A 21,647-nucleotide genomic window follows, 5' to 3' on the forward strand; every position below is an offset into this window, starting at 1 on the left:
AAAAATTAGATGTGTACCCCAAAATACAGAAAATGAGAATCAGTAGAAGCCAAAAAATGAAACTGTCGACGCCACACGGGTGTGTGGTCGCCTGTGTGGTAGGCCGTGTGGCAATACACGGGTGTGTGATCAACGAACCAGGCCGTGTGCACGAGACACGGGCGCAAGACACGACCATGTGATGGCTGGTGAGGCTGTGTGGCAATAGATGGGCGTGTGATCGACGAGCTAGGCCGTGCGCGCGAGACACGGGCGCATGACACGACCGTGTGTTGGCTGGTGAGGTCATGTGATCCACACTGTCAAGGTTAATTTGGGTTGTGTGGCCTATACGGGTGAACCACACGACGTGTAAAATTTTAGGCCAGGCCGTGTGGTCTACATGGCCAAGGTTAATTTGGGCCGTGTGGGCCACACAAGTGTGTGGGCCCACAAGGGCTGGCCACATGGACGTGTGAGCCGTATTTTCTGAAATACTCTAAAAGGTTGCTTGGGTTGCCCAAGTCGGTTGGGACCTATTATAGGGTCCGTAAGAGTTACTCGACCCTTGATTACGTGATCTAACTATGTGATATATGTGCTCTAGCATGTTACTCTTAGCATGTAGATCGATTTGTATGTATGATCTGTTAACTGCATATTTGCACGTCATGTATTGTATGCTACATTACATTGGGGTTGGGTTATTGTATATGGAGGAAGTATTCTGAAAGGCTTCTAAGCCTGATATCTAGTAGCACAGCTGCAATTATTTGATTATGTGCTGCATTTTGGTACAACATAGTGTGTAGGGATGGGTGGGTCGATTTTATCCCCACATGATGTGTACGGTTGGACAGAGTTGGTTTGTAGAGGCTGGTGGGTAGGACTTTTCTGTTCTGTTATGCATGATATATCTGAGATGGGCTAAGGCCATTCGTATCTGATTCTGTATCTGAGTGGACTAAGGTTCACACTGATTCTGTAAAGGGATCAGGCTCGAGTTATTTGATATTTGGATGTATGCTTGATTTCTACTATTGTGTATATTTTCTGAGGGGATTACACACTGAGTTTGTGAAACTCACCCTTTTCTGTTTAATCTGTGTAGGTAATCCCCATACTTGATAGTTCAGTGTAACGGAGGACTCGATGGTGGCCACACATATTTAGACTGTTTTGAATCCAGTTCCGGTATTCATTTGTTTTTAATTATGTTCTGGGTTGGTTGATGTAATTCGGGACTTTATGGACTTTATTGGATTTTTAAACTATTTATGGGATTTTAGACTAAATTCGGTTTTCCTAAAAGCTAATGTTTTCGTACACGAAACGGTTTCCAAAAATTTATTGGGTTTTTAAAAGTTTCCGAGCAAAAGAAATGTTTTAAATCAAATCAATTAAAACACATTTTCCTGAACTAATTAGCATTAATAATTGGGACGATTTTAAGGTCAATGCGTTTTCAAAAATGCTCTCAGGTGACATCGCTCGATTCAGCTATAACATCCAGGCCAGGTTTGGGGTGTTACACAAACGGGATTCAGGTCTTGCAACTCTAATAGATGTACAAGTGATGGAGTTAATAAAGCGTGCAAAATAAAATTAAAACGTAAAAAATATTTTAAGATTATGCTTTGGTTAAGTGGTAAAGTTAATGTTTTCTTGATGTAAATATCATGTGTTCAAATTTCACCACACATGCAATTTTTTTAGGTTTTTTTTTAAAAATGCTTTATTGATGTAAATAGAACGAATTAAAATCCCATTATATATATATAAAGACTAATTGTACCCTTGAATATATGGCTTGTTTTAATTATGGAAGGACACTTTCGTAATTTTCCTAACCGGACTCGTAACACCAACTCAGTCATGGATTCTAATAATAGTATAAATATACAATTGACGAAGGTAAGAATCTGTGCATAATAAAATTAAGGCTTAATGTTAAATTTAGCCCTCAACATTTCATATTATGTCAATTTGGCCTTTATTCATTTTTTAGCTAAATTTGGCCTCAACATTTAAAAAAAAAAAGAAGTCAAATTTGACCATCAACCTTTTAAAAAAGAGTTGAAATGATTTTTTTAATGAGAATACTAACTAAAATGTTATGTTTTTAAACATGGCAACTTACATGACGGTTCACGTGTACTCTATGCTAATCTTTTTGAAATTTTATGAATCTTTTTTATATTTTTATATTTTAAATTTTAGATTATTTGTTAACGTGAAATATAAGACAAATTATGCTATGTTAGCATGACGTACACATAGACTATCATGAGAGTAGCCAAGCCAATGTCATTAAAAATTAATGTTTTAGTTGTCATTTTCGTTAAAAAAAAAAGAAGCAAATTGACTCTTTTTTGAAAGGGTAAGAGTCAAATTTAGCTAAAAAAAGAATAATGGCCAAATTGATAGAAAATGTAAATGTTGAGGGCTAAATTTATTATTATGCCTAAAATTTAAATGTACAAAATTCTTTTATATAATGTTTTGGTTGAATGGTAAAGTTAATCTTTTATTTTTGTAAATAATTTGGGTTCAAATCCAACCATATCCAATCATATTTATTTTAATTACAAATAGATATTTTTATATTTTTGTAATAGAGTGATGTCCGATTGACTTATTATACTAATATAGTGAGAACTTAACTTCTACTATAGATATAATTTATTTCTTTTAATTGTTAAAATTGTATTTAGTGATTGAATAAATCAAAGCAATTTGATTCAACACTAGTATACTCCTTTTTTAGAACAACTATTGTTATTACATCATTTGGTTTACAAGTTCGTGTTTTGAGTTTTTGTTCCATTGAAATGGAACTGATCGTTGACAATTAGATTGTCAATATCACTATCTTGATCACTTATATTTTATATTCATATGACCAAGTCTTTTTGCTTTTTGTTTTCAGTGTTGGTGAGAGTCTGATTATCCATTAAGTTCATGATATATGAATTAAGACAAAAACCTGATTGAACTTACATTGCAACACAAAGCTTGATTTGATTGAGCATCCCAAATTCAAATGTCCTCTATTAGATTAGACCCGAGGGAAGTAGGAAACACTAAAAACACAACCTATGCTAGATTGACTCAATGGCAGAGTGGTCTGTGTTGACTTAACTGGAGGCTCGAGCCTTTTATAACCTGTTCTGATGCTAAACTATTTTTGGATTGGAATTACTACTAGTCCATCCCTGTTTATTCTTATTTTATGCAGTACACGTAGTAAGTGATTGAACATTGGTTTAAATAGAGGTGACAAGCCGAGCATCCGCTGAAGCAGTAGTGATTGAATTATTTGCATTGATGACCCTGCAGTTGAGTCTTACCTCTCCAACCACAGCCGCTGGGGGCCTAACATTCCCCATTCGTATCATCGATTCCGCGAAGGCTTCGAAGAAAGCGGTTTGGTTACTGCTGAATTGGTTAACGATTTCGACTGTGTCAGCCCCTTGGGTACTAAATAGAATTTGATCGCTTCTAAGAAGACCTTCTTCAACTTGAAGGTTATTGAAGTAAACGTTGTCGAAATCGTCTGGTGTTGTCTGATCAAGGTTTGTCAGATTCGTTAAGCCCACAGTGGGGCATATCTCACGTAGTCTCGCCGCCAATGTCTCGTTTAGGTCCGGATCTTGATCTCCCACGCCGCTAAAATTATACAATCTTTGGTCGAAAGCTAAACACTGAGCTCGTCCGAATGTGTGAGCACCTGAAATTGAATATATTCATACATCGAATATTGTTTAAAGGGTTCCTTGCTGTTAATTTATATATATAGATATTGAAAATTAAGGAAAAAATTACCTGAGAGGGCAACTACATCAAGACTGGTATCAAGTCCAACGGCAGCAAACTTGGCTTTGATTAGGTCAAGCGGATCATTGAAACCTGGCAAGGCTGTATTGGCAAGACTCCGGTTTGCTGAACGGCTATCCTTTCTTCCTAGTGGAACCGCCCATGAAGGACCCCCTGACTGTATATCATCATCATCATCGTCATCATAATAATAATAATAAATGGGAGACAAGAAACAGCAGCAGACAGGGAGGATGGCGGATTACCAGGACGACAGATTGTTCAGCTGCAATGGCAACAATATCAGCGCAGGAAACTGTTTGGCTGCAGACGTTCTCCAAAGCTGCCTTCATATCATCAATAACCTCAAAACCTCTAACTGAATTAGCATTTGGGCGAGCTACTTTCTCAGTAGTGTTCGGGTCGTCCAACAAAATCGAACCATCACACCCCTGAAATAGTTGCAACCAACAATTAGCCATGAAAACCTAATAAGTATATTAAACTGTTGAGATCGAAAAGGTCTTTTACTTGAACAAAACAATCATGGAAGTGAAGCCTAAGAAGGCTAGCAGTAATCCGAGTATCATTTAGGAAAGCTTTGAGGAGGATTTTCCGTATGATGTGGTTGACATAGGGACATGTTTGGTCGTAATATGTTGGAGTAAGTTGGTCTTGTGCAACACATACCGGTGTCTCAAGTAAAGCCACACAGAAAAGAGCTGTCACTATATGCCTAGAAAAAGACATTTTCGACCACACAACCATAGAATATCGATTGTTCAACATTTCGATGTTTGAGAAAGTTTGTTTGGGAGCTCATTCATAAATGATCATCATTTATAGAAAAACAAACTATGGGATTTGCAGCTACAAAGAAGGTTCTCGTTCTAGTTGCTTATTAATTAATTGTAATCATATATATATAGGATATCATATCATATATATATATATATTATAACAAGTTACACAATTATTAAAATTGCAACAAGTGGCGTATCTATATTTTTTGTATTTAAATAAATATTTTATAACATTCCACGTCCGACCCGATTGTCGGGTTGAGATATGAGATACCGCATTTGTTGCTGAAGCAACTATGGTTCTATTTCAATATAACACGTCATACAAGCAAATTTGTTTTAATACTTAATAAAACACATTATATAATCATATTCTAGTTATACATGAGATTACGAAAACTCCCATACTAATTCGATGACGAGAGAGGGACTAGAATGTAAAATAATCAAAATAGGGATGCATAGTCCTGACACCAAATAGTAATGTTGCGACCCTGAGTTCAAATTTCTGATGTCACGAGTTCATATAGAATGCGTCTCGACATTATAAGCAAGATCTAGACATCATGACTTCAATAGGGGAATGTCGCAACTTTGAGGACAGAGAATTTAATCTTGTGACTTCAGCAGGGGAGAATCACGACTATAAACATAGAAACTTGATGTCGCAACACTAATAGGGGACTGTCGCAACCTTGGAAGTAGTCACAAACTTTAGTTCATTCATCTCAAACCTGCCATATACAAAACTCATATGGTCAAGTGACCTAAAACTTGTCACTTAACAGTCTTAGGCATTAATTAAAGTGTTGATTTATCATTTACAACATATCTGTAACATCTCGATTTTGGGCTTAGTTGGAATAGTGGTTTCAGAACCACTAACCCAAGGTCGGAGAAATTATTTTTAATATCATTTTATATGTTGTAGCATGATTATATGAGCGTATGAAAATTATGGTGACTTAATTTTAGCGATTGTGATCTTAATTGCGAAAAAGGACTAAATCGCATAAAGGGCAAAAGTTTTGTTTTACTAGCAAATGGTGTCAAATAGCTAGAGAATCATAATTAGGGGTCTTTAAAGGGCAAATACACCCATTCTAATAAGGGTGGCCAGCCATAGAGACAAAGAAAATGAAATGGTCAAAGGTTAGGTGAAATTTGGTGATTAATTTGACTTGAAATAAAATAAAATAAAGAGAAAAAAAATCACCATTCATCTTCCTCCTCTCCACCGAAATTTTCAGAAAAATAAGGGTTTTGGAAGGTTGAAATTTCAGCAACTCTTCACCCTTGCAAGTAAGTGATTTTGGTGGTATTTCTTAATGATTTTTGTACTTTTGGAGCCCTTATACCTTAAGCTAACTAATGGGGGGCTATTTTTCAAAATTGTTGAGAGACTAGGGATTTTACATGAGAGTGTTCATGTTGTTTTCTAAATTTTCATGGGAAAAAATAAATCGTGGTTGTTAAATAAACAACTTTTGTGAAAGGGGTTTCCATGAAAACACCTAAAATGGACCATTTTGTGAAGTTTGTTAAATGGATAGAAATTGTGTGAAATATTTGAAATTTTGAGATACTATATGTATAAAAAGAGTTCAGCTAGGCTTGGTTAGTGAGAAAATTCGATAAAAATCGATTTACGAGCCTAGTGGTAAATCGTAACTTTGTGAAAGTCTAAAGGCAAAATGGTCATTTTGCCAAAATATGAATTATGAAATGCATTGATTAATATGTTGATTAAATTAGTGAATTTTTTTTATCATTTCAGATTAAGAAATACGAAATCCAGACCTAGATCGGAGAAAGGCCAAGCTAGTAGACTAAATCCATTAGTCGTCTATTTTTTGTATACCGTGGTAAGTTGTACATAAGTAAGGAAACATTATCGTTATTATATGTTGAATAATCAATTTTTGCATAATATGGTTGAATATGATTATGAATAATGCATGATGAAATTAATGTGGTAAATTCCCGGTTGAACCTAGGAATAGATTGGATATCCATGCCATAACATTTGGGTGATATGTGCACTAGTATAAGACCATGTCTGGGACATGGCGTCAGCCACGATATGAGAGCCAGTGTAAGACCATGTTTGGAATATGGCATCGGCAATGTTGTGAGAGCTAGTGTAAGACCATGTCTGGGACATGGTGTCGACATTAATATGTGCACTCGTGTAAGACCATGTCTGGGACATGGCATCGACATTGATATGTGCACTAGTGTAAGACCATGTCTGGGACATAGCATCGGCCACATTATGAGAGCCAGTGTAAGACCATGTCTGGACATGGCATCGGCATTGAGACGATAGCTAGTGTAAGACCATGTCTGGGACATGGCATCGGCCACGACATGTGTGCTAGTGTAAGACCATGTTTGGAACATGGCATCAGTAATTCACCCTATTGTGTAAAGCTTGTCAGATATCCTTTAGTACTCCAAAGGGTTTCACAGGTTATTTTTAAGGCTTATCATAGAGATACGGAATGATATATTCATGTTGTGAGTGGTACAGGTTTTTATTCGAAACTCATAAGATATAAGTCTAGTTATGTTGCCTTGATGGTAAGAATTACATGAGTAAGTTGAAGATATGAAAATAATTTTGGGACGATATTGTAATCTTTGGATTATGTAGTGCCGAATCCATTGTTTCCCTTTCCTTTCCATTTTCATCCCCTTTTTCAATCGTTTCCATTATTCTTCAATCAATTGCACTTTTGGTAAGTGGTTTTGGTACCTTGAAGCCTTGGTTTTTAGGTTAATAATTGGGATTTTTGTTAACTGTTTTGACAGTAGGAAATCTGGTCTGAGAGGCTATTCTAGTGCTAAATTGTAGTGGGAAATATTCGTGGTTCGCAAGGTAAGGGGTTTTACGCTCGGGAAGTGTCTAATCTATTTTGGGGTTTTGGATTAATTCAATCTTTTAAGGGATTAACTAAGGAAAATGTGTTCAATTATAGGTTTGGGCTTGCTCGAGAGTGATTACGTATCGAAAACAAATCAGGTGTGTACCCAAAAACATAGAAAACAAGAATCGACAGAAGCTGAAAAACGAAACTATTGACAGCACACAAGTGTGTGGTCGTCCGTGTGGTAGGCCATGTAGAAATACATAGGCGTGTGATCGATGAGCCAGGCCGTGCGCCCGAGACACGGGCACATGACATGGCCTTGTGATGGGTGGTGAGGCCTCGTGTGAGACACGAGCTCGAAAAATTGGGCCGTGTGAGCCACACGGGTTAACCATACGACCGTGTGGAATTTTGGGCCAAGCCGTGTGATCCACACGACTAAGGTTAATTTGGGCCGTATGGGCCACACGGGCGTATTGGCCCATACAGGCAGGCTACATGGACGTATGAGCCCTATTTTTTAAAATACTCTGAAAGGTTGCTCGGGTCGCCCAAGTCGACTGGGACCTACTGTAGGGTCGGTAAGAGTTACTCGTCCCCTGATTACGTGACCTAACTATGTGATATATGTGCTCTAGCATGTTACTCATAACATGTAGACCGATTTGTATCTATGATCTGTTAACTGCATATTTGCACGTCATGTATTGTATGCTGCATTGCATCGGGGTTGGGTTATAGTATATGGAGGAAGTATTCTGAAAGGCTCCTAAGCTGATATCTAGCAGTACAGCTGTATTTATCTGATTATTTTCCACATTTCGGTACAACATGGTGTGTAGGGATGGGTTGGTCGATTTTATCCCCACATGGTGTGTAGGGTTGGACGGAGTTTGTGTATATAATGGCTGGTAGGTAAGACTTTTCTGTTCTGTTATGCATGATATATCTGAGATGGGCTAAGGCCATTCGTATATGATTCTGTATCTGAATGGACTAAGGTTCACACCGGTTACGTAAAGGGTTCAGGCTCGAGTTATCTGATATTTGGATGTATGCCTAATTTTTGCTATTCTGTATATTTTCTGAGGGTATTACACACTGGTTTTGTGAAAACTTACCCTTTGTTGTTTAATCTATGTAGGTAATCCCCATACTTGACGGTTCGGTGTAGTGGAGGACTCAACCGTGGCCACAATATTTAGACTGTTTTGAATCCAGTTCCAATATTCATTTCTTTTTAATTATGTTCTGGGTTGGTTGATGTAATTTGGGACTTTATGGACTTTATTGGATTTTTAAACTGTTTATGGGATTTTAGACTAAACTCGGTTTTCCTAAAATCTAATGCTTTCATACACGAAACAGTTCCCAAAAATTTATTTGGTTTCTAAAAGTTTCCGTGCAAAAGAAATGTTTTAAATCATATAAATTAAAACATGTTTTCTTGAACTAAGTAAGATTAATAATTAGAATGATTTTAAGGTCAATGTGTTTCAAAAACACTCTTATGTGACATCGCCCGATTCAGCCATAACGTCTAGGCTGGGTTTGGGGTGTTACAGGGGCCTCGTAGGCCTATAGTAGGGACATTAAGATATTGTGAAAAGTTTTAATTTGGAGTGAAATTTTATAACTAGGAAATGTATGTTTGTATGTGTTTAAGTTTGGTAACACCTCGTATCTTGTTTCGGCGTCGAACTCGGGTAAGGGGTGTTACATTTAGTAGTATCAGAGCTACGATTTAGTTGATTCTCAGACTAACGTAGCGGCAGTACAAGTCTAGCTATACATTTCATAAATATATTGTGATAGTGTGACGACTCTTGACCTTTAAATTTTGTTTTCATATAGTAAATGAATCCTTACGGAGTAGTGGCGGATGATGTGGAGAGCAATGTGCCGCTGAAGGGACCGTACCAGTAGAGAGCGGGCCCGTGATAATGAGTCAAGGCGGAGGGGCTAGGGAATCCTACCTCCATATGATGGACCCATGGTATTCTGAGTTTATTCGTACGAATCCGAACACTCCACCTCCTCCTCCCCCTCAAATTCTCTAGCCTACCCCCATATCTCCCCAAGTTGTAGAGATGTTAAGAAGGGAGAAACCTCTAGTTGATAGAATTAGGAAAACCTCTAGTTGACAGAATTAGGAAGCAGGGAGCCGAGGAATTTAGGGCGAATATTGATGATAACCCAGAGAGGGCGAAGTTCTGGCTAGAAAATACCTTTAGGGTATTCGATGAGTTGTCTTGCACACCTGAGGAGTGCATGAAGTGTGTTGTGTCACTCCTACGAGACTCAGCCTACCAATGGTTGAATACCCTTGTGTCGGTTGTACCAAGGGAAAGGATTACATGGGAGTTCTTTCAAGAGGAATTTCGAAAGAAGTATATTAGTCAGAGGTTTATAAATCAGAAGAGGAAGAAATTTCTAGAATTGAAGCAAGCCTAAATGACAGTAAGAGAATATGAGCGTGAATTCGTAAGGCTCATCAAATACGCTAGAGAGTGCATATCTACCGAAGCCATCATGTGCAAAAGATTTGAAGACGGATTGAACGAAGATATCCGATTATTAGTTGGCATCTTAGAGTTAAGGGAGTTTGTGATACTGGTTGAAAAAGCTTGCAAGCCAGAAGAATTGACCAAAGAAAAGAGAAAAGCTGATATCGAGTCTCGTGACTCAAAGAAAAGACAGATAGGGAAATCTCATCAGTCCTCATCTAAGAGATTCGATCGAAAGCTTCAGTGGGATTCTTGAGTAGAAATAAGAATAAGCAGTACACAACATTTAAGGCTCAAACCACTTCTATCGCGAGTGTTGGTAGTGCTCGAACGAGCAAACCAGAATGTTCACAGTACGGTAGATGCCATTTTGGTGAGTGTCGAGGGAATAAAAAAGGCTGTTTCAAATGTGGGTCGTCAAACCATTTCATCCGAAATTGTCCTGAAATGGGTGAGAAAGACGAATAGCAAGATGTGAGAGCGAGTAATTCTCTTTCTAGAGGTAGACCACAGAAGAACTCGAGAAGAGAGACTAGCAGCATAGGTGCATCTAGAGATTCAGCCGTGAGGTCCGAGGTCCTGCAAAGACTTATGCCGTTCACGCTCGTGAAGAGGCATCGTCACCGGATGTGATTACGGATACTTTCTTTCTTCATGATATTTCTGTTGTTGCTTTGATAGATCCGGGGACTACCAATTCGTATGCTTGTGTGAAACTGGTGTCTAGCATGAATATGCATGTCGAGTCTACAAAATTTGTGGTAAATGTGTCAAACCCATTAGGCAACCATGTATCAGTTGACCAAGTGTGTAGAAATTTTCCCTTAACAATTTGAGGTCATTATTTTTCGGCTAACCTCATGTTATTTCCATTTGATGAATTTGACGTTATCCTTGGTATGGATTGATTGTTTACCCATGATGTCGTAGTAAATTGTGGGAAGAAATTCATTGAATTAAAATGTGAAAATAGGGATATTCTTCGGGTTGAATTAGGTGAACCAGATAGCTTACCCGTAGTGATTTCTTCTATGACTGCTAAGAGGTATATGAGAAAAAGGGTATGAGTCTTATCTCGCATTTGTGTTGAATACCCAAGTAACAAAAGTGAAGATTGAGTCAATTCCAGTGGTATGTGAATTTTCGGATGTGTTTCCGGAAGAGTTGCCCAGACTGCCTCCAGTTAGGGAAGTCATATTTGGTATCGAGTTAGTCCCTGGAACTATGCTTATATCGATAGCCCTGTATAGGATGGCACCGTTGGAGTTAAAAGAGTTGAAGGCTCAGCTACAAGAATTAATAGATAAAGGTTTGGCGAGACCGAGCTATTCCCCGTGGGGTGCTCCGGTACTTTTTGTTAAAAAGAAAGACGAGTCGATGAGGTTGTGTATAGACTACAGACAGCTCAACAAGGTGACGGTGAAGAACAAGTATTCCTTGCCAAGAATCAATGATTTGTTTGGTCAATTAAAGGGAGCCACGGTGTTTTCTAAGATAGACCTGAGGTCCGGTTATTACCAGTTGAGAGTTAAGGAATAGGATGTGCCGAAAATCATGTTTCGGATGAGATATGGGCATTATGAGTTCCTTGTTATGCCTTTTGCCTTAACAAATGCTTCCGCCGTGTTTATGGACTTAATGAACTGTATTTTTTGGCCAGACTTGGATAAATTCGTTGTGGTTTTTATTGATGATATATTAATTTATTCTCGTGATGAGAGTGATCATACGGAGCATTTGAGAACTGTTTTGCAGACTTTAAGAGATAATCAGTTGTATGCCAAGTTTAGTGAAAGTGAGTTTTGGCTCTGAGAGGTCAGATTTTTAGGATACATAGTGCCGGGTGATGGAATTAGAGTTGACCCAAGTAAGATCTCGGCTATTGTTGAGTGGAAACCGCCGAGGAATGTATCAGAGATTAGAAGCTTTCTAGGCTTAGCAGGTTACTACAGATGATTTGCTAAAGGATTTTCCATGATTGCTACTCCGATGATAAGGTTGCTTTAGAAAGATGTTAAGTTTGAATGGATGGAAAAGTGCCAACAAAGCTTCGAGAAACTAAAGGCGTTGTTGACTGAAGCTCCAATTTTAGTGCAACCGGAACTGAGAAAAGAGTTCGTAGTGTATAGCGACACTTCCTTGAATGGATTGGGATGCATGCTCATACAAGAAGGCAAGGTAATAGCATATGCCTTGAGACAACTGAAGCCGCATGAGAAAAACTATCCAACTTACAATTTAGAGTTAGTCGCTATAGTGTTCGCACTGAAATTTGGAGACACCATTTGTATGGCGAGAGATGTCGAGTATTCACTGACCATAAAAGTCTAAAGTATTTGGTGACTTAAAAGGATTTGAATCTAGGGCAACGAAGGTGGCTGGAGTTGATTAAAGATTATGAGTTAGTAATTGATTATCACCTGGGAAAGGTGAACGTGGTTGCAAATGCACTAAGTAGAAAGTCATTGTTTGCCTTGAGAGCTATGAATAGTTAGTTGTCTGTAATCAAGGATGGTTCGATTCTAAAAGAGTTGAGAGCTAGACCTATGTTTCTTCAAGAAATTTGTAAAGCTCACAATATTGATAAATATTTGCAAGTCAAGATGACTCAGTGCGAGATAGTTGACGAATCAGATTTTTAGATTAGTATCGATGGTTGTTTGATGTTCCGAGGTAGTGTCTTTATACCTAGAGATGAACTTATTGGGAAAATTTTTCACGAGGGACATAGTAGTTGTATGTCAATCCATCCGGGTAGTACCAAGATGTATAATGACTTGAAGAGATTGTATTGGTGGCCAGGCATGAAAAGAGGCATCTCAGAGTTTGTTTCAAAATGTTTAATTTTTCAACAAGTGAAAGCCAAGCACCAAGTACCTTCAGGTTTACTTCAGCTGTAATGGTTCCCGAGTGGAAATGGGATAGAATTACCATGAATTTTGTGATAGGATTTCCGTCATCACCAAGAGAGAAAGATGCTGTTTGGGTCATAGTTGATCGACTAACAAAATTAGCTCACTTTATTCTGGTGCGTACCGACTACTCGCTTGACAAGCTAGCTGAGTTGTATGTTTTTGAAATTGTGAGATTTCACGGAGTACCCTTGTCGATCATTTCGGATAGAGATCCAAGGCTTACTTTGAGGTTTTTGAAAAAGTTACAAAAACTTTGGGGACAAAGTCGAATTTTAGCACGGCCTTCCATTCGCAAACCTATGGTTAGTTGAAAAGAGTGATTCAGATTCTTGAAGACATGTTGCAGTGTTGTGTCCTTGAATTCCAGGGCAGTTGGGAAAAGTATTTACTGTTGGTAGAGTTTGCCTACAACAATAGCTATCAGTCGAGCTTAAGAATGGCGCCTTATGTGGCTTTGTATGGGCGTAAGTGCCGAACGCCCTTGTTTTGGACTAAACTCAGAGAAAATCAGATTCACGGGGTCCACTTAGCCAAAGAAACAGAAGAGAAAGTTAAGGTAATTCGTGATTGTTTGAAGGCTGCTTCGGATAGACAAAAATCCTACACGGATTTGAAACGAAAGGAAATTGAGTTTCAAGTCAATGATAAGGTGTTTTTGAAAGTATCCTCGTGGAAGAATGTCATCAGATTTGGTAAGAAAGGAAAACTAAGTCCACATTTTATTGGACCTTATGAGGTGACAGAGAGAATTGGATTGGTAGCTTATGGACTAGCCTTGCCATCCGAGTTAGAGAAGATCCACAATGTTTTCCATGTGTCGATGTTGCGCCATTACCATTCTGACCCTTCGCACGTTCTTTCGCCAACAGAGGTTGAGATTCGATCGGACATGACTTATGGTGAAGAGCCTGTTAAGATCTTAGCCCGAGAGGTCAAGCAATTGAGAAATAAAAGTATAGCACTTGTGAAAGTACTGTGGCATCGACAAGGGGTTGAAGAGGCCACATGGGAACCCGAGGAGACTATGAGAGATCAATACCCTAACCTTTTCACCGGTAAAATTTTTGGGGACGAAAATCCCTAAGGGGGAGAATTATAACATCCCGATTTTGGGCCTAGTCAGAATAGTGGTTTCGAAACCACTAACCCAAGGTTGGAGAAATTATTTTTAATATCATTTTATGTATTGTAGCATGATTATATGAGCGCATGAAAATTTTGGTGAATTAATTTTAGCGATTGTGATCTTAATTGCGAAAAAGGACTTAATCGCATAAAGGGAAAAAGTTTTGTTTTACTAGCAAATGGTGTCAAATAGCTAGAGAATCATCACTAGGGGTCTTTAAAGGGAAAATAGACCCATTCTAATAAGGGTGACCGGCCATAGAGACAAAGAAAATGAAATGGTCAAAGGTTAGGTGAAATTTAGTGATTAATTTGACTTGAAATAAAATAAAATAAAGAGAAAAAGATATCACCTTTAATCTTCCTCCTCTCCACCAAAATTTTCAGCAAAATAATGGTTTTGGAAGCTTGAAATTTTAGCAACTCTTCACCCTTGCAAGTAAGTGATTTTGGTGGACTTTCTTAATGGTTTTTGTACTTTTGGAGCCCTTATAGCTTAAGCTAACTAATGGGGAGGGGGCTATTTTTCAAAATGGTTGAGAGACTAGGGATTTTCCATGAGAGTGTTCATGTTGTTTGCTGAATTTTCATGGAAGAAAATGAATCATGGTTGTTAGATAAACAACTTTTGTGAAAGGGGTTTCCATGAAAACACCTAAAATGGACCATTTTGTGAAGTTTGTTAAATGGATGGTAATTGTATGAAATATTTGAAATTTTGAGATACTATAGGTATAAAAAGAGTTCAACTAGGCTTGGTTAGTGAGAAAATTTGATAAAAATCGATTTACGAGCCTAGGGGTAAAATCATAACTTTGTGAAAGTCTAGCATTTTGCCAAAATATGAATTATGAAATGCATTGATTAATATGATGATTAAATCAGTTAATTTTTATCATTTTAGATCAAGAAATATGAAATTCGGACCTAGATCGGGGTAAGGCCAGGCTAGTAGACTAAATCTAATTAGTCGTTCACTTTTTGTATACCGAGGTAAGTTGTACGTAAGTAAGGCAACTTTATCGCTATTATGCATTGAATGATCAATTTTTGCAAAACATGGTTGAATATGATTATGAATAATGCATGATGAAATTAATGTGGTAAATGCCCGGTTGAACCTAAGAATAGATTGGATATCCATGCCATGACATTTGAGTGATATGTGCATTAGTGTAAGACCGTGTTTGGGACATGGCGTCGGCCACGATAGGAGAGCCATTGTAAGACCATGTTTGGAACATGGCATCGGCAATGATGTGAGAGCCATTGTAAGACCATGTCTGGGACATGGCATCGGCATTGATATGTGCGCTAGTGTAAGACCATGTCTGGGACATGGCAACGACATTGAGACGAGAGCTAGTGTAAGACCATATCTGGGACATGGCATCGACCTCGACATGTGAAACAGTGTAAGACCATGCTTGGAACATGGCATCGGCAATTCACCCTATTGTGTAAAGCTTGTCAAATATCCATTAGTATTCCAAAGGGTTTCACGGATTATTTTTAAGGCTTATCATAAAGATACAGAAAGATATATTCATGTTGTGAGTGGTTGTAACAGGCCGATTTTGGGGCTAGTCAGAAAAATGGTTTCAAAACCGTTAACTTGAGGTTGAGGAAATTATTTTAAATATTATTTTATGTATTGTAACAAGATTAGATAAGGGCATGAAAATTTTGGTGAATTAGTTTTAGTGATTGCTTGTTTAATTACGAAAAAAGACTAAATTGTATAAAGTGCAAAAGTCCTAGTTTGTTATATAAGGGTGTCAATTAGATAAATAACCTAAATTAGGGGCCTTTAAAGAGCAATTAGACCCCAAATGCTTAGGCTAGCCGGCCATAGGAGACAAAACAAAGAAAAATGGTCAAAATTAGATAGGTTGGTGACCAATTTTGACTAGAATAAGAATAAAATAAAGAGAAAAAAGATATCATTTTTCCTCTTCTTCTTCATCACTGAAAAATGCAACCATTAGAGGGTTTTTGAGCTTCATAATTTTTAGCCACTTAGTCTCTCTACAAGTAAGTGATTTTAATGAGTTTTCTTAATGATTTTTACATTTTTAAAACCCTTGTGTCATGAGCTTTCTAATGAGGGGACTATTTTACAAAATGGTTGAAAGTCTAGGTTTTTCCATGAGAGAATTTAGGTTGTTTTCTTAATTTTTGTGGAAGAATATGAGTCTTAGATGAGTAATAAACAACTTTTGTGAAGGGATTCCTCATGAAAACCCTAATAAGGACTATTTTGCATAAGTTGTAAAATAGATGATAAATGTGTGGAATAGAGGAAATTTTGGATTACTATAAGAGTAAAAAGGGTTCGGCTAGGCTTATAATAGGGAGAAATTTGATAAAAAAATTGACTTTCGAGCATAGGGGTAAAATGGTCATTTTGTGAAAGTATAGGGGTAAAATAGTCATTTTGCCCAATTATGAAATTTTGAGTGTCTAAATTGATGTGCTGGTGAAATAAATGAATTTTATTAATTTAGATCGAGAGAAGCATGATTTGGGTTTTGATCAGGGTAAGAACAAAGTTTACGAGGATTAAGCTCGTCTTCATCATTTTGTATCGAGGTAAGTACATATGTAAATAATGTGTTATTGAAGCTTACTTTGGAATATTTTGATAATATACATGTGTAATTGGCTCATTGTTGTTATGTATCTAAATTCTACTTGTTGCCATGAATGTATAAATGACATGTTATGTCAGTAAAGTACATTGTGAGCAAGTACGATGCTATTCGGCTAGTTATGAAATCTCGTTGGACCTTAGACATAGCATAGGATACAAAGGGGTATGTTATAAAAATTATGTGGTCTGAACTCATGAGTTGAGTCTGAGTTCATGAGATGAATGTTATAGGTAACATGGGTCTGGGTACTGGCTTTGTGTATAGAATCGTGAGTAGCTCAATGAGCGAACGTTACATGATAGCTATGGGGTCCGAGTCCTGACCTGATAAAAAGACTCGTGAGTAGCTCAAATGTAAGGGTTCCATAGCACGAGGTAGCCCTGATTTCTTATATGGTAATTAGATGCAAATTTCCCGTGTATCCCTAGGTATTTCGAGAGTTCAACAGGTAACATTGAAGATTTAATTGGTGAGAACTTGATGAGGTATGTATACTGAACTTATGGATAGTACCTGATTAAGGGACGAGATGCATTAAGTATACATGAATGAAAGAAAGAGTAAGATAAAGATGTTAAAGGACTTATATCTTTTAAGCATGACAAGTTACCATTTGACGAATATGATTTTCTTTTAATTACACTTTATTTGCATATATGTACTTACTAAGCTCCCACGCTTACCCTCCTTTCTTTTCTTTCCTTATAGTGCTGCCAAGCTAGCATCGGGGATTCAGTGACGTCTTAAAGCTTCGATCACACTATCACTTAAGAACTTGGTATAGCTAGTTTAATTGTTTTGTTTTCTGGCATGTATAGGGACTCGAGTCTTCTGTTTATTATTTTGTTAGATAGCCATAACGTGTTGGTTCATATGATAAAAACGATACTCATTTTTTATAGACCATGAATGTTGGCTAACACCAATTATTATTCAATGAAATGTTGCAAATTTCTAATGGTTGTGGCTGTTTTGGTTATGCATGTTATGCTCGTATTAATCTTGGTTGATCTTGTGTAGATAGGGGTATGTAAGGGTGGCAAAGAGGTTTGGTAAATAGCCTTATTTTGTCCACACAGGTAGACACACGGGCGTGTGTCTAGGCCGTATGTGACACACGGTCAACCCTATAGGTGTGTTGTTTAGCCGTGTGTCACCTGCACGTAAAAAAAAAATTCAAGTCAGTAATCATGGTAGTAAACACACGGGCAGAGGCATGGCCGTGTGTCTTAGTCGTGTGAAGGGCACAGCCTAGCACATGGGCGTGTGCCTTGGCCGTGTGGCCTTTAAGGATTTCTAACTTTAGAAATAGAATGTCCAAGTTTTTGTACACGGGCTAAGACACGAGCGTGTCTTGTCCGTGTGAAGGACACGGGTCATGGACACGGGCTTGTGAAAACCCCTGTAGGTTTGAATTAGAAAATAAATCCACATGGGTAAGGGACACGGGCGTGTCCCAATGTCCTTAGGCCGTGTGAGCCATACGGCCCATCAGCACGACCATGCCTAAATGGTCACACGGGCGTGTTGCCCCTCTCACACAGGCGTGTGCCCCTGTGTTAAGTGTTATTTTCAGAATTCTGTGAAGGACTCGGATTGATTCTGAATGGGTTCCAATGGATATTTTGAGCCTTGTAGGCTCTTATTAAAGAGTTTATAATAAAAATTGAAAATGTTTTTAATTTGACCATGTTTTGGTGATATGAAAACGTTTGTATGCATGAGTTCAAGTTGGGTAATGCCTCATATTTCGTCTCAACGTAGGGCACGGGTGTGGGGTGTTACAATGGTACAGGTTTTTATTCAGAACTCATGAGATATGGGTCTACTTATGTTGCCTTGATGATAAGAATGAAATGAGTAAGTTCTAGCTATGAAAATGATTTTGGGGCGATATTGTAATCTTTGGCTTATACTTGTGATATATAAGTATGTAGTGATATTTACCTTTGTTCACTCAAGAATGTCGTGTTGATTTATAATATGCATGGTTGATCTTGTTATTTATATGCAACTTACTAAGCTTTATGCTTACTACCTCTCTTTTCCATTTTCTTTTAGTGTCGCCAAGTTAATATCGGGAATCAAGGGACGTCGGAGGCATCGATCACACTATCACCTAAAGCTTTTGGTATAACTAGTTTAAATGTTTTGAGTGTGGCATGCATAGGGACTTGATCTTTTGTTTAGTGTCATGTTAATTTAGCCACAAGTGTTGGCTCACATGGATGTGATATTCATTTTGTATAGGCCATTAAGGTTAGCTAATATTGATTATTATTAAACGCAATTGATGCAAATTTCTCATGGTTGTGGTTGTTTTGGTTATATGTGTTATGCTTGGATTGGTTTTGGTTAATGCTGTGAAGGTTGGTGCAAGTAAAGGTGGCAAAAAGGCTTGGTAAATAGCACTTTTTTTGTCCACACAGGAAAACACGCAGGCGTGTCTCTAGACCATGTGTAAAACAAAATTCAAAACCTCAATTTAGAATGTAAACATGCAAGTTTACCAGCTGCCTTTAAAAACCACTCACATTCATACTTTGCTTTTCAAACCAAAGTGTATTAGTAGTTGTGTTTGGACCTCAATTCAGATTAGCAGTGGCCCTTCCTCAATGTCGATCTTAAAATAGGTAAAATACATGTTACAAGCTATCAGTAGCAATAAGAAAATATAAAAATCATGAACTACGCATATCTGAAATGCCTCTCTAATCTACCTTACCAAAAACTCACAATCTAGTCAAAACATAAATTTTAGCCCCCAAATGACCATCTCATGTTTCAAACATCATTCCTAATCTAACAACACAAAACCTAAGCATCAATTTCATCAAACAAACCATTTTATAATTTTTCGAAAAATCAACTCATGCTCTTAGTTAAAAAAATAGATTTGCCAAAATTGATTAATTGAACGAGTTTGATCTTTTTTTTTCTGACCAAAAACCTCTTAATAAACATGATTTGAGCTTAAATATCCATTTAAACTTAGATTCTAACTCAAAACCATGAATTCACCATTAATGAATCTCATGTTCAAGAGTTAAGAGATCAAGATTTGAAAAACCATTTTAATCAATTTAGATAGAAAATAATGATTAAAACAACCTTAGAATGAATTTAGAGTTGAGAAAATACCTTCAATCGATATGGAATCACCAATATTGAAGATTGGATCAAGATATTTGAAGAACTCAGATGAGTTTTTTTTTCTCAACTTTGGAAATCTTTTCCGAGGAATTTTGAGAGAATAAAAGATGAGATCTAATCTTTGATATGTAGACTTAGAAAATGAAAATGAAAAACGAAAGAAAATTCTTAGAAATCGTCCGAGAATTGTGTGTGAATTGAGGAGGCTGCAACGTTTTTGAACTGAGAAACCCCTACCTGATTTCCAAAAATTGGGGAAATTGCCATTAGGCTAGTCCCATAATTCCCTTGTTTTACTAAATAATCCTTTCCCTCCAAAATTCCGGAAATATTGGTAATTCGCCATAGAGCCACTCAAATAAGTCAATTGTTTTGCAAAACTATCCTGTGCAATCAATATTTTAAATTCTCTCAATTAACCCCCCCATTTTAATTTATTTTTCAATTCTAATTTGAGCCAAAATATTTATTTTACCCAAAAATTATTTAAAATTATAAAATTAAATTTTCTAAAAATATTTTTATATTTCGGAATATTATTTCTCGATTTTAAAATGAAATTAAGCTAACTAACTAATAATAATAATAATTACTAATAAATCTGATTAACTCCTAATTTTTACTCGGAACTCGGTAAAGTTACTCAAAACTACAAGACCTATTTTTAGGGCCTTACAACTCTCCTCTCTTAAAAGAAAGTTCGTTGTCAAAATTTAACTAAATCTAAAAAATACAAGTACTAACGCCTCATGATATCTTTCGGCTCCTAAGTAGCTTCCGACACCTAAGTAGCTTCCTTAGTCTTATGGTTACGCCACAAAAATTTCACTAATAAAACCGTTTGACTGTGTAGCAACTTGACCTCACGGTCTAAGATCGCAACCAGTTCCTCCTCATACGAAAGGTCGGATCGAACCTTAATCTCCTCAACAGTAACATCATGGGAAGGGACTGATCTATACCTTCGAAGCATGGAAGACATCATGTATGCGCTCAAGCTTAGGCGGCAATAGAAGACGATAAGCCATCGGTCCAATCAGCTCAATCACTTCATATGGGCCAATGAACCTCGGACTAAGCTTACCTTTCTGTCTGAACCTCAAAACATTCTTCCAAGGCGAGACCTACAGAAACACCTTATTTCCAACCTGATACTTGATATCTCGACGTCTCAAGTCAGCATAAGATTCCTGCCTGTCTGAAGCAGCTTTCAATCTCTCACAGATAAGTTTTGCCTTCTCTTCGGTCTCACGAACCAAATCTGGACCCAAATTCCTCTTCTCCTCCATGTTAGACCAACATAATGGAGTCCTACACTTCTTACCATAAAGTGTAACACCCCTAACCCATATCCGCTCTTGGAACAGGGTTTCGGAGCATTATCAAAACTTTTAGAACATTTTGCAGATAATTCTTATAATCTACTAATCATTTATAGAGATAATTCAAAACATCCCTTAATTGGACCCTCGAGGCCAAATACGAGCATTAGAGTCGAGTCGGGACTTAATCGAGACCTCTAATAATTTTTCGTGAAATTACAAAATTTTTCCAAGGTGCGAAACTTACACGCTCGTGTGTTCCAAGGGACACACTCGTGTGACCCTGGGACACTCGCTTGGTAGAGGCCGTGTTCGAGCCCGTGTAACTCTCTGACTTGCACAAATGGGCATGCCACACGCCCGTGTGCTAGGCCGTGTGGTTAATTAATTCAATTCCAAATTAGGTACAGGTTTCACAAAACCAAGACACATGCCCGTGTCTCTGCCCGTGTGCTCAATTCTGAGCATTCTGTTTCTCAAAATTAAGGTTCAGGGGACAC

General features: G+C 37.6%; 2 protein-coding genes across 2 annotated transcripts; both read right to left on the reverse strand.

Moving 5' to 3' along the window:
* Nucleotides 1-2,925: 2,925 nt before the first annotated feature.
* On the reverse strand, nt 2,926-4,648 carry LOC108458874 (peroxidase A2-like). Its single transcript, XM_017758270.2, has 4 exons — nt 4,327-4,648; nt 4,062-4,247; nt 3,805-3,973; nt 2,926-3,709 (listed from the first exon to the last, which is right to left on the reverse strand). Exons 1-4 carry the CDS (start codon nt 4,582-4,584, stop codon nt 3,246-3,248), a joined length of 1,077 nt encoding a protein of 358 aa, XP_017613759.2. The 5' UTR covers nt 4,585-4,648; the 3' UTR covers nt 2,926-3,245.
* Nucleotides 4,649-20,609: 15,961 nt separating this feature from the next.
* LOC108458875 (uncharacterized) lies at nt 20,610-21,114 on the reverse strand. The gene is made up of 2 exons (XM_017758271.1): nt 20,954-21,114; nt 20,610-20,787 (listed from the first exon to the last, which is right to left on the reverse strand). The coding sequence occupies exons 1-2, from the start codon at nt 21,112-21,114 to the stop codon at nt 20,610-20,612; spliced, it is 339 nt and encodes a 112-aa protein (XP_017613760.1).
* Nucleotides 21,115-21,647: the final 533 nt, after the last annotated feature.

The sequence above is a fragment of the Gossypium arboreum genome, chromosome 8 (assembly GCF_025698485.1).
Source record: "Gossypium arboreum isolate Shixiya-1 chromosome 8, ASM2569848v2, whole genome shotgun sequence".
In the NCBI taxonomy this organism is placed as follows: Eukaryota; Viridiplantae; Streptophyta; class Magnoliopsida; order Malvales; family Malvaceae; genus Gossypium; species Gossypium arboreum.

Bases quoted from the DNA above. Each gene is read 5' to 3' on its own strand.
- LOC108458875 (XM_017758271.1), bottom strand. From the start codon at position 21,114: ATGGAGGAGAAGAGGAATTTGGGTCCAGATTTGGTTCGTGAGACCGAA. The intron at 20,788-20,953 runs GTAGGTCTCGCC...CATGCTTCGAAG, and splicing joins GTTGGAAATAAGGTGTTTCT to GTATAGATCAGTCCCTTCCC.
- LOC108458874 (XM_017758270.2), bottom strand. From the start codon at position 4,584: ATGTTGAACAATCGATATTCTATGGTTGTGTGGTCGAAAATGTCTTTT. The intron at 3,974-4,061 runs GTAATCCGCCAT...GATGATATACAG, and splicing joins CTGAACAATCTGTCGTCCTG to TCAGGGGGTCCTTCATGGGC. The intron at 3,710-3,804 runs GTAATTTTTTCC...ATTCAATTTCAG, and splicing joins TGATGTAGTTGCCCTCTCAG to GTGCTCACACATTCGGACGA.